Source organism: Dermochelys coriacea, chromosome 20 (assembly GCF_009764565.3).
Source record: "Dermochelys coriacea isolate rDerCor1 chromosome 20, rDerCor1.pri.v4, whole genome shotgun sequence".
NCBI classification, from domain to species: Eukaryota; Metazoa; Chordata; order Testudines; family Dermochelyidae; genus Dermochelys; species Dermochelys coriacea.
This window is the reverse complement of record NC_050087.2, coordinates 12,051,306-12,064,230: the sequence shown is the minus strand read 5'-3', so window position 1 is coordinate 12,064,230 and position 12,925 is coordinate 12,051,306. Positions and strand designations below refer to the sequence as shown.

General features: G+C 48.1%; 1 protein-coding gene across 17 annotated transcripts in view; it reads right to left on the bottom strand.

Annotated features, from left to right (window-relative positions):
• The window catches only part of BRD4 (bromodomain containing 4), a 248,487-nt gene that overhangs the window by 37,077 nt on the left and 198,485 nt on the right, over positions 1 to 12,925 (bottom strand). For 13 of the 17 annotated variants that reach the window (XM_038378569.2, XM_038378573.2, XM_038378575.2 and 10 more), the window contains 5 exons: positions 12,363 to 12,875; positions 9,332 to 9,444; positions 8,910 to 9,069; positions 8,506 to 8,636; positions 428 to 639 (listed from right to left, as the gene is read on the bottom strand). In XM_038378569.2, coding sequence (XP_038234497.1) covers positions 428 to 639; positions 8,506 to 8,636; positions 8,910 to 9,069; positions 9,332 to 9,444; positions 12,363 to 12,875 — 1,129 coding nt within the window. Of the gene's footprint in view, positions 1 to 427; positions 640 to 5,034; positions 5,062 to 8,505; positions 8,637 to 8,909; positions 9,070 to 9,331; positions 9,445 to 12,362; positions 12,876 to 12,925 lie in introns of those variants that run through there. The other 4 variants (XM_038378595.2, XM_038378596.2, XM_043506260.1 and 1 more) reach the window with 2 other exon arrangements.

Here is a 12,925-nt window from a genome sequence, read left to right as displayed (position 1 = left end):
TTGTGTGGGCAAGGAGCCCACCTCCTCGTGAGCCCACCAGGGAAGCGGTGGCTATATTACACACACTGATTATGTTCAGAGTTCCTGCACTGCAGCATGTAAGTGCTGCCACACGTCTAGGTAACAGAGCCGAGGTATAACCCGAGGGAGCTAGAGAAAAGGTGGCCTGGACAAGAGGGCCATGTCTGGTATACTCCTCAAAAAGGCAGTGGAGACAGCCCTACTTTCATCATCTTCTGGTTGATCCTGCTGCAAAACTTGTCTTTTCCCAAAGTATCAGCAGTGGTTCCAAGGCACCAAGGTGACAAGTGAAGCAAAAAGCAGAAGTGATTGTCCCCAGTGGGGACATAGCCCCATTCACAGCACCTTGGTACCCTAGAGAGACAAGCTTTACGAGCAATGAAATACAGATGTGCAGGCCTCTCACCTCATCCTCTCCTGCTCCCGCCTCAGCCGCTCCTTCTCCTTTTCCACCTGTTCTGCCTGAGCTTTCAGCGCCTTCTCCCGCTCCTCCTTCTCCCGCGCTGCCCTCTTGAAATGCTCAAAGCTGTCGCTGGAGGACTTTGCTGTGGAGGATGGAGTCGTGAGGGGTTTCTGGACCAAGCTTGCCCACGAGCCCATGTTCTTTATTTTCAAATCCTGTGAAGTCAAGAAGGCAGCATTAGTGATGAACTGGGCCATAGTTAGCAGACAAAGCTTCCCAGCTAATGTTAACAGCACACAGTAGCATGAGTCTGGCATGAACCTTAATGCTAGGCATTATGGTTAAGTTCTTAGTAAGAGGCCACAGAACTCCCCCAAAATCATTTGCTGAAGGGAACCTTCAGCACTTGTGACCTGTTTCAATCCAGCACAGACTGACAGTTACTGAAAGAGGACGTTACTTACCTATAACTGGAGGTTCTTCGAGATGTGTGGTCCCTATTTGTATTCCACAGAGGGGTTACGCATGCGAACCATACACCTGCAGTCGGAGCATTTGAAATTAGCGTGCATTGGTCCGTGCACACGCCTGTGTTCACCTTGTGCTTCCAGCCGAGGTGATAAAGGCTGACGTGAACCAGACCGTGTCACCAGTTCCTTCTCCAACACAAATCAGACAGATCCGTAGGAGAAAGAAAGGAGGGGGAAGTGGAATACAGATAGGGACCACATATCTCAAAGAACCTCCAATTACAGGCAAGTAACTTCTTCTTTGAGTGATGATCCCTACTATTCCACTGGTGGTGATTAACAAGCAGTACCTAAGTCGGAAGAGGGTGCAAGGATGAGGAAGGAATGGTTGTGTGGAGAACTGCCATGCCCAAGGAGACATCTGCTGCTGAGTCCTACACTAAGATAGTGTGCTGCAAAGGTGTGTAAGAACTCCAGGTAAGAACTCTATTGTCTCTAACTGAAGGGAGTCCATGGTCGAAGCCTGAGCTCTTGTGGAGTTAGCCTGCAACGCTGTGGGGATAGGTAGGCCTGACAGTTGGTAGCAGAGTGCAACCCAAATGCAACCCAAAATCCATTTAGAGATCCTCTAGGTGGAAATGACTTGTCCCCCGAGTCTTTCGGCTATACACAGCATAGGGAAGTTCCTGATTGGTTTTGTGCTCTGCAAGCAACAGGCCAGAGCTCATCAGACATTGAGAGAATGGAGTTTATGTTCCTCTGCAGATGTGTGTCGTTTCAGGAAGAAAACAGTTAAGTGAATAGATTGATTATGTGAAACTGGGAGACCACCTTTGATAAAACCTGGGGTGTAGACGTAGGGAAATGATCCTTCTCGAATACTATAAAAGGCGGATCCTCTATCATAGCTTCAAGTTCACCAACCTTCTCGCAGAAGTGATAGCAACAAGGAAAGCAACTTTCATGGAAAGGAGGGACATAGAGCACGATGGTAACAGTTCAAAGTGTGGTTTTGTTAGCATAGAGAGAACTAGATTCATGTAACCATTGGGGTGTGATCATTTGGATAGGAGAGGTTGTGATGAGGCCTTTCCAAAACCTAGTAGTTAGTGGGTGTGTAAAGACGGTGCAAAGTGCTAATTGCCGCCAGGTGGACTCTCAAAGAATTGAGGCAAGAGCTGATGACTTCAAGGACAGAACATAATCAAGGTTGGGGGATCCCCATCAGTTCAGGCAGAAGTACTTTTTGTTGAACCCAAGATGAGAAATGTTTCCATTTGGCTCGGTAACATTACCTAGTGGAGTCCTTCCTGCGGCTGGAGAGGATGTCTTGCATGCTAAAGCAAATGCCCATCCAAATACCATATTCTGAGGTGGAGTGCATGTGGATTATGATGCCTGATCTCGCTGTTGTAATGTGTCAGGAGATCGGGGAAGTTGTGGAGGGGAAATGGTGGGCAGAATGACATGTGGAGGAGATTGGGAAACTGGAATTGCCTGGGCCAGCAGGGGATGATCGCTCTGTCTTGTTAGATCTTGTGCAGTACCTGAGGCAGGAAAGGTAGGAGGAAGAGGGAAGGCGTAGTTGATTTGGTCTGACCAAGGGAGCAGGAGAGCATCACCCTGAGAGTGGCGACTGAGGCCTCCTCTGGAGCAGTATGTGATACATTTGCTGTTCATTTGTGACGTGAATAGATGTCTGGTCAGGGTCCTCCATCAGGTGAAGATGCTGTGTATTACTGAATTGTGACGTTCCCTCTCGTGGTCAATCACAAAACGTTTGCTGATAGAGTCCGAGACTACATTCTGTGTTCCTGGATAATAGCCTGCAGACAAGAGATCTGGTGATTGATGCACCAAGTCCAGAGAGAGAGAGGCCAATCTTGTTCCCGTTTGTTGATATAGAAAACAGCAGTAGCGTTGTCTAATATGATGAGACCATGATGGGAGTGAATGAAACAGAAGAAAGGATTGGCATACCTTTCTTACAGCTCGGAGTTCCAGGATATTTATGTGCATCCTGGATTCTTGGGGAGACCACGTGCCCTGTATCTTGTGCTCATCCATGTGGGCTGTTCAGCCTATTGGGGATACATTGGTGATGATCATCTTGTCTGGTAGGAGGGAAGGAAGGGAACCTGCATGCATACACGACATGGCTCTGACCACACTCAGAGGGATGGCAGCATGAAATCCAGGGAGTGACAGTTTGGTGAGTAAACATACTGGAGCCACGTCTGAAGGCAGCAAAGGTGGAGTTGTGCAAATGGGGTCACATATGTACGCAAAGACACATGGCCCAGGAGGGACAGGCAAGGCCTGGCTGGTACATGATTGCTCATGATGCGAGTTATGATGAGAGTTCACTGTCTGGAACCCGTCTTTCAGTAAGTAGGCCTGTACTGTGGCCAAACTGATGATAGCTCCTGTGAAGTTCAGAGACTGTTTGGGGTCTAGGATTGATTTCTCGACATTGATGCTGACTCCAAGAGATGAAAGGAAGTTGAGCAACATGGAGGTTGATGCTTGGGCTTCTTGCCTGGATCGTGCAATTAGAAGCCAGTCTAATGTCTGACATAGGCTGCAAAGATGGAAAAAACTTTGGTGAAGACTTGGAGCAGTGGCTATTCTGAAGGGGAGCACCCTGTACTGGAAATAGTGGGTGCCCACTATGAATCTCAGGAAATGTCTGTGAGATGGATGGATATCAATGTGAAAATAAGCAACTTTTATATTGAGAACTGTAAACCACATGCCCTTTTCTAAGGATAGGATAACTGCTGCCAGCATGACCACTGAAAACTTAAGCTTGTGAATGAACCAACAGATGTCGGAGATTGAGGATTGGTCTCCACCCACTTTTCTTCTTGGGTATGAAGAAGTAAGTTGAGTATAACCCTGTTCCCCGGTATTCTCTGTGTCCCTGTTGTAATGAGTTCACCACTTGGGTGAGAATGCCGTTGTGAGGATGATTCCTGAAGAGGGACAGGGAGGGAGGTCTTGGAGGAGGTAATTCGATGAACTCTATCGTATAGCCCTGGTGGATGATGTTCGACACCTACTTGTCTTGTCTACTTGTCTATTATCAATCACACTCCAACCATGAGAAAAGAGTGCTAAATGACCCCCAATGGGGGAGTGTGTTTGTGAGGTGTCAGGCATAGTTGTTGGGGCTTGCCTCAGAAATACTTCTTGGCTGGAAGTTGTAGCTGTGATGTTGAAGCTTGAGAAGGAGGCCCAAGAGGGGGCGAGATAGCGGAGTCTTCTGATGCTTCCTTGGAGCCACAGGTGGTCTTTGAAGGTAAATTGTGGGGGGCCTATAGCACTGGTGGAATTTGAGCTTGGGGGCAGGAGCGTAGATGCCCAGCGAGTGAAGGGTGGCTCTGGAGTCCTTGAGGGAATGCAGCGATTAATCTGTCTTTTGGTTAAAAGGATGGGATTCATCAAAAGTGAGGTCTTCAACAGTATTCTGTACCTCCCTTGGGAAACCAGAGGAATGGAGCCAAGACACACTCCACATAACTATGACTATAGCCATGGCCCTGCAAGAGGTATCTGCTGCATCTATCCCTGACTGGAGGGCTATTCTGGCTATCAGCTTCCCTTCCTCAGTAAGTGCCTGAAAGTGAGCCCGATCGTGCTGTGGCAGGCTATCGGTAAATTCCTAGAACTTGCTGTAATTCAGGAAGTTGCACTTGACTAGTAATTCCTGAGAGTTTGTGATATAGAATTGAAGGCTAGCTGAGGAAAATACCTTGTGACCCAAAAGGTTCAAATGTTTGCCTTCCTTATCAGCAGGTATAGATTGAGGGTGCTGTTGCTTGGCTTGTGCAGTCGCTGCCTGGACAACTAGGGTGTTTGGATGAGGATGCAAAAAAAGTGGGAGGGGACGGGGAGGATGGATACACACAAACACTCAGACCCCTTAGCAAGAACGTAATGCTTTTTGGCCCCTCTGGGGTAGCCATACATGTGGGAGAGGTGTGCCACCCAGTCCTGGCAGGCTCCAGAATAGCCTCAGTAATAGGCAGTCCAATTGTGGCTGGTCCCAGGGGCCTAGATTTCTTCCAGTGGAAACTGGAATTCCCTTGAGAATTTCCGCAACAGTTCCTTGAAATTACCTGAAGTCATCCAGAGGCGAAGGGGATGCTGCAGTCACTGCTTCATCTGGAGATGAAGAGGGAAAACTTACTAATTCTGGCAGCACTGAGGTGTTCCTTCTCCTCCAACAGATCCAAGCGTCTGCTAGAAGGAAACTTTAAGCAGGAGGCAGGCAAAATGTTCCCTCGTGGACCAGGTTGGTTCTAAGAGGGGGTATTGGGACCAGGTCCCTAGGATAGTCAATAGGCCAGATCCGAGGAAGGTTGTGGTGGCCCCCATGGCATGAGGTACCAATGGCTCTGAGGTCATTGAAATGGAGGATGCTGCCATGGATGTGGTAGAGTCTGTGAAGACACGTAGGGGTGATAGGACATAGTTGGTTCCTCTCCTGGTTCCTATTTTTCAGAGGAGGAGAAGGCAGACTGGTTCAAATGGGGGCACTGTCAGAGCCGGCAGAAGGGTGTAGATCATCAGAGCAGATGGTGAGGGGACCTGTTCTGGGAAATGTCCTGAGGTGGAGAAATCCTCTCTCTAGAGGTGGAAGGGCTGGCTGGAGTGACTCTGGGCCTGGCAAGGTGAACATGTCCTGGGGTTCAAGTACAGTTCCAGATCTCCCCGGTATCACAGGCACCCTTTCCCTGGGCTAGTATCAGTGTCGGTGGCATAGACTTTCCCAGAACAGGAGGATCCCATGTCTTGTGGAGGGTTGGTGATGACGGTACTGTTGGACAGGTGCTTGGAAGTACCAGATTCCATTGCTTGTGGGACTTCTTCTCATGCCTATGGGACTTAGTGAGAGTTCCATCCCCATAGCTCGAACTCGTGGAAGGAGCATCCACTTTCTTTGACTTTGAGCAAGACTTAGTACCATGCTTATGGTATGCTTCCTTATCTCCCAGTTAGACGCCTCCATAGGCTTTGGATGTGGTAATGGGAGGTGTGCCTTCCTCACTGATTCAGGCCGATATACAGGGGGAGTTTCCCTCTCTGGGTCTGAGTGAGGCCTCATGGTGAGCTCTATGTGGTGCTTTCAGAAGCGGAGGGTCTGACCTTTTTGGGTATGGCTGGGAAAGGATTGGCAAATACTGAACCTGGATGTGATGTGAGCTTCCCCCAAGCAGTAGAGGCAGTATTGGGTTAATCACTGATGGAGAAGAATCGCGGGCAGGAGGCGCAGAGTTTGAAGCCCGGAATCCTGGGCATAGTCCAGTACCTGCACACAGATACCAGGCAGGGTGTTGTATGAAGAAAAAAACAAACCCCAATTTTATCTTAACTAAGTGCTAAAACTGTAATAAAAACGGTAATAAACTGGTAAAACTACCATAAACCTGGGTAAAACTATGTACAACTATCTTTATTAAAGATGCACCAGAGAGGAGGACACTTGAAGTTCCGACCTGACCCATGCGGCAGTGAGAAGAATTGGAGACACAGCTGGTCAACCCTTCCCTTTAACACCTTGGACGAAGCACAAGGTGAGCCAGGGCACATGAAGGGACCAACAGACACTACTTTCAAATTCTCCGACTCTGGGCACATGATGCGCATGCTTAACCCCTCAGCGGAACACAGATAGGGACCATTTCTTGAAGAAGGTGATGTTACCATCTGAAGGCTGTTCACAGTGGCATGTATGAAATGAGTTGGTAGTCTCACTTTACAGCTCTTGGTTCCCGTACCGTCAAACCACCATATCCATTCCCCCCCAATTGTGACCAGAAGTGTAGGGCTGAATGGGTCACAGAGACTGAGCTCCCTTCTCACACACAGGGAGTCCTCCCCCTGCATCTCTGCGACAGGTGGGAGATGCTTGCCTTGCTGTGCCCAGGCTGTTCCTGATCTGCAGATAGAAGCCATCAGTCCTCACAGCTCTCAGCCAGGCCAAATTCTCTTGTACAATCACTTTAACATTAAAAAATTGGGCCCAAACCTTCATGAAGCAGTGAGGATAACGGTGCCTCCCCCCCCACAGCCCCCAACACTTGCATACTCTGTGAACCAAGAGCTCTCAGGAGAAGCTGAACTAATTACTGTAGGGATTGATCCTTGAACTGGGATTCCAAGGATATTCCAGCACCCATACAAATAAGAGTTAAGATACACTGATGGCAATGTCATTCTTTAGCTCCCAAGCAGCCATTACACCTTGCTAATGGGAATAAACTGTATCTCACAGCACTGGTGCACCCAGTACTGAACATCTCAAAACACTTCACAAACAACCTTTCCCCCTGCAATGGGCAGGGTGGGTATCATCTCATCATTTTAGAAATGGGGACACTGAGGCTCAGAGGTGAAAGCTGTTGCCCACTGAACCTCACGTTTGTTTCCTCAGACCTCAAGCTGTGACCAGATGTAACTAATTAATTGTATTTTAAAGTGCTGTTATAGCCACGTTGGCCCAGGATATGAGAGGTAATATATTTTATAGGACCAACTTCTGCTGGTGGAAGGTATAAGCTTTCAAGCTTCACAGAGCTAATCTCCAAGTCTGGGGAAGGAAGAAGTCTGATTTCCTTCTCCAGACCTGAAAAGAGCTCTGTGAAGCTTAAACGCGTGTACCTTCCACCAACAGAAGCTGGTCCAATAAAAAGCTATTACCTCACCTACTGTGTTTCAGTGTATTTTAGAACAGCTCTGTGCTTACTGGCTCCATGGTGCAGAGTTGCCCCACCCTTGCAGGAGGCCAGGACAGCCCCCTGCTGGTAGTAGGATGCATCCACTGCATCCATTTTCTGCACCCAAAACAGACAGCATATTTCACTAACTTGGGCAACTGAAATGGTTACCAGTGGTGAGAGGGAAACATGAACACCCTTCCCAAATAATCTGAAGGGCAAGGCCCAGGAATGTACCCATGCAGATTCCCCAAGTAATTAGACACAAGGCACATCTCCCATGGCCCAGTGTAGGACTGCGCACCAATGTCTATTTGTTCAGTACAGTTAAAGGACTTTCCACCTTTTCCTTTATGTCACTAGGTGACCTAGCAGTAGATCACACTGCGAGTGAGCTTTGACTTTTGCTGCTGTTCAGCTGATATTTTATTTTGCATCCAGAATATTGAGTACTAATCCCCATAGCTCAGAAACCACTGCAGGGCACAGCATCCGGGGGGGGGGGGGAACGGAGAGAGAGAGAGAGCGCGAGTGAGCACTAAAACTAGTTTACTCTGGTGAGCCCCACCCTGGCACGAAGGGACAGGTCTGCTCAATCTGGGATAAGACATGAGGCCATGTCCGCTTCGAGGCACCACCACCTGTGTCCTAAGCAGAAGAGGATGGGGGACCTAGCTAAGTAGATCAAACTGTTAGAGAAGGGACAACTTTGGCCTAGAATTTTTAGGGGCTTTTTACTGAGTTCAGCCTCTTCTAGTAGCTCAGAGTTTCTGTGCCCCATTCGCAAAAAAGAATATAGACCAAATGCTGGAGTGTAGGCAGGTCAGACCGGGCCACTAAACAACCCCTTCCCTCAAACTGACTACATCCAGGTGTGGTGAACTGTTACCTTTTTAGGAGCGACAGGTGTTTTCAGTTCCTGTTTTTGTCTGTCTTTGTCCTGTACTCCAGGTGGCGGCACGTTCTGCTCAGGGGGTCTGATTACAGGCCGCCCACCCTCCATTGGTTTCATTTCTGTTCCTGAAACACACACACATACACCACGGTAAGGGCAAAAGACCATTCCTGTAGGCTGCCAAGGTGTCTGAGTTTCCTAGAGCATTCAGGGAGTGATCCTGTCCCTTCCTTCCCCACTATCGAGGGCAGGCTAATAGACTGGAGGTGTAGACTCTCAGGCTTTCACCGTGATGAGCAGTCCATTTCTCCATCTCAGCCTTCAAAGGGAAACAGACTAGCCCATGTTACACCCAAAATACACATTTCAACACTAACAGCGCAGGGGCTCCAACTTACTTTGCTGGATATGTGCAGGGGGTTTGATGCTCTCTGGGTGCTTTGGAGGTTCCTGTCGCAACGTGGGGCTGAATGTTTCATTTCGGATGACCGGTGAATGCATCTTCTCTTCCTTTGCCGCCATGGGCTGGGATTGCACGACAGAGGGTGCTCTCAGCTCCTGCCATTTAGCACATTGAGATAGGTCAGTCACCATCCAAACACCTTCCCTGATGTAAGTCCATCCCACATCCACAGAGCCAGTAACATCCTGAACAATCCACCATGAGATTCCCACAATGGGGCTGGCCTAGCCTCTAATGCATGCTCATGGAGTGTGCACCGTTGTGGGCATGAGCCCAAGCTACCAACACAGGCTGGGAACGCTGTGCTTTGAGAGCAGGCCCTTTGGGACCCCACATTCAGGTTATGCCTTCCTTTACCTGTTTTTTTGGCTGGATATTTTGCTGAGGTGGTGACTGGTGGCCCAGACCCTGGAACTGGGGCATCTGTGGGGAATGCATCATGAGAGGGGAAGGCGCTTCTCTCAAGTGACCTGAAACAATTCAGCACCAGTCAGTTAACCTGTCATCACTATCGCTTATCCAAACATTAACCAAGGTGAGAACTCGTCCTTGAGTCAGATAGAGTAGCATGCTGCTCCACAGGACTGACACCATCTGCAGGTTAAATTTAACCCAGGCACACCTTACAAACACAGGAAGACTCCACACCAGTTTGGCAGTTTCTGTAGTCTAGTCCTACCTCTCAGTACTTCCAGCTGTCACATAGGCTGCACTGCCACACAGCAAGCACTAATTCAGAAGCAACTTTAGGACTCTGTCACCCAAATCAGCACAGAAACAGCCATGCACTTAGTTGCATCTATTTATTCCTCTCCATAAGCCTGCCAGACTTGCATGGAGTGGTATACAGATAGGGGGAACCTCCCACCAGCCTTCTTACTGTTCTGTGCCATGGTTGTCACAGGCACATTCACAATGCACAAGTGCTGTGGGTGGCTAGGCAGTGGCAAGTGAAAAGGATTTTGTTGGATTGCCCTTTGGATTTGGCCATGAAGCCCACGGATTTCATTCTGAGGAATGGAAAAACTCCACCCAAAATACATTCATATTTTAAAGAATTTGTAAGCTCCTCTATGCAATTTCTTCCACTGAACCACAGAACATTTGAGAATCACTGAACATTTACTATTTTAAAACTCTCCCCTTACATTTTTATGCCCCCAGAGTCTCTCAAGATCTCTGTTCAGAAATCACACATGCACTTTAGGGCACAGAGAACTGAGGGAGCACCTGGAGACATCCATTTCATTTGATGTTTACTGAAATTTATAAGGGAAGTGAGCTTTCCTTTTTCAGGCTCTGGTTGGACTCAGCCAACACACTAAGGCACTAGAGAGGTGCTCAGCAGATTGCCTTATGGGTGGGAGGGCAGCAACTGAATTTCACTTGTCTGCACCCTTCTTTATTTGTCTGCTCTCTATTGTTATAGCTCCCTGGTGTAGCTTGTAACAACTCTCAGAAATCCTATATGATAGTTTATGGCATCCATTTTAAACTACAGGTGGCCGGGGAGGGGGGTGGGGTGTGTTTGAAAGAGGCAGGATGTAGTAATTCCAATTAGAATTTAACCAAGGCACCATGACAAACACCCCTAACTAGAGATCTGTAATGAACCAAAGTGAGCCTCAGTTTTACGTTTAATTGGAAAGACAGCACCTCCAGCAGCACCCTGCTGGCGGCACCAGCCTGGTGCTAAAGAGAACCACCTCCTGAATCACTAAAAAACCTGTAACACTTTTTGCAATGCCTGGGTTTTCCTTGGAGGTCTCTCCTCTCCCATCAAAATCCTGCTCAAACCATTGACATCTGAGAAGGTCACAACCCAAAGTATGATGGCTGAAGGCCACTGACACATTCCTCTTATTTCTCCTACATACACAGTTCAATGTTTAGTGTAGGAGGAAAAAATTAAAAGCACATTCTGAAAATAGCACTCCACCCAACAGCCAGGGGTCATTACATAACATATCTAAAACAACACAATAGTAAGGAGAAGCAAAAAGAATTCATGCTAAATATTTAAGACAGAGAAAAATATATTTGTCCTTCACACAATAAATGAATATCCATCTTCGTGTGCACTATTATCCTATAACAAAGCTTGTTAGAGATAGTAAAGAAAATATTCTTGATCAAGGGCACTATGAGGGAGACTAGGCTACACCATCATCAGCTCAAATAATCTTACAAGGGTTTAAAATCTGCCCCTAGCTAGGAGGGACAAGGCTCTGTCTATGTCTCAGGGACCAGTCTGAGCTCTTTGCTTGAGACTTTCCACCGCCCAATCTGGGTAGAATCACTCAAGCAGTCATAGGCATTCTATTTCCTTTTCAGCGGTGCCTCCACTGGAGCATACCCCAGAAGGGCTGTCATTAAGGCAGGGAAAGCACTTTGGCAAGGCTGCTTGCCATCTGATCACTTGCTGGGGGCTAGCATATATGTACATGTTTAGTGTTGTAATGCTAGCTTGGCTATTCTGGAGATGCTGGCTCTTGTCACCAGATTTTAACTATTTGTATTTTAACATCTAATAAACTACTCAAGGGGGCAACTTAAAGTGCTTGGCTAGTAAACAATACTCAGCAGCCATCCTCCTTAACTTCAGTTTATTTCCTTTTACCGAATACTAAACTGGCAGTCATGTACTTTTAATCCTTTCATGGGGAACTTCACAACATGCTTGCCAACAGCACAAGAGAACTTTAAATCCAAACAGAACCAGGAAGCCTGATCTGTTCCTAGAGAGGTGGTGATTTATGCTATTACTATGAAATCACAAACCAAACGTCCTGCCAAAGGGAGCAAACAGCCTTTTTTCTAGATGGAGCTCAGCAACTGGACCCTGATTTCAGGACAGGCTAGACTTCCATGCTGAAGGGGATGGGATGAATCTTAACAGGGCACAGCACTGCCAGTTAGAATCTGTTTCCTAACTTTGAGCCCTACAATAGATGGTTTTCCCCATGGACTGGGATTTAAGTTCCTAGGAGAAAAGCTTAGAGTCCTCACCAGACTCTCACTAGACTATCAAGTTATTAAAGAATTCCTCCGAGACTAAGTACGTTTCCTGATGACTTGTCTGTGCTCCAAGCCCGATGCCAACTCACCACCAGTATTTGCAAAGCTCAGAAGATTGTGGAACAATCACATTCCAACCAGGTTTCAGAGGAGCACCCGTGTTAGTCTGTATCCGCAAAAAGAACAGGAGGACTTGTGGCACCTTAGAGACAAACAAGTTTATTTGAGCATAAGCTTTCGTGAGCAACAGCTCACTTAAGGTGCCACAAGTCCTCCTTTACATTCCAACCAGGCATCCAACGCCTTTAATTTGTTACTAGTTTTAGCTGCACTGATGTTAAGAACTCAGAGGGGAAAGTTCAGCACTCACCAGTTGAATAGGGGTCGGGCTTATGGTGCCGTGGCGATGGGTGGTGCTGGATGACTTGCTGAGGTTTAGCTGGCTGCGGCTGCGGGGGCGGATGCTGCTGTGGAGGTGGCTGAGGCTGAGGGATATGAGGAGGGAACTGCATGGGCTGCATGTGCATCGGCCTCTGCTGCTGCTGCAGCTGTTGTGCTGAGGGATGAGCAGGAGGCTGAAGGGGTGGCTGAGGCTGTGACTGGACCTTCACTGAAGGGAGGAGCGGCGTCTGCGGCTGCACTTTCTGCAGCTGTTGAAGGTAGAGCTGCATCTGGCTGGTGCTCAGAGGCAGGCTGTGATGAGGCGTGGGAGGCTCCTCATCCTCCAGGAGGACCTGGGGAGGCTGAGGCAAAGGCGGCTGGGGGAGCATGGGCTGCTGGCTTATGGCTGGTGACGCTGCTGGAGGACGTGAAGGCTTAGGGGGTAGTGCTGCGGCTCGATTACTGGGTCTTGATGGCTGCTGAGGCAGAGCGTTGTGCAAAGCTGGGGAAGAAGAGCAGGAATACATGGCATCACATACAACAGAAGAAAGA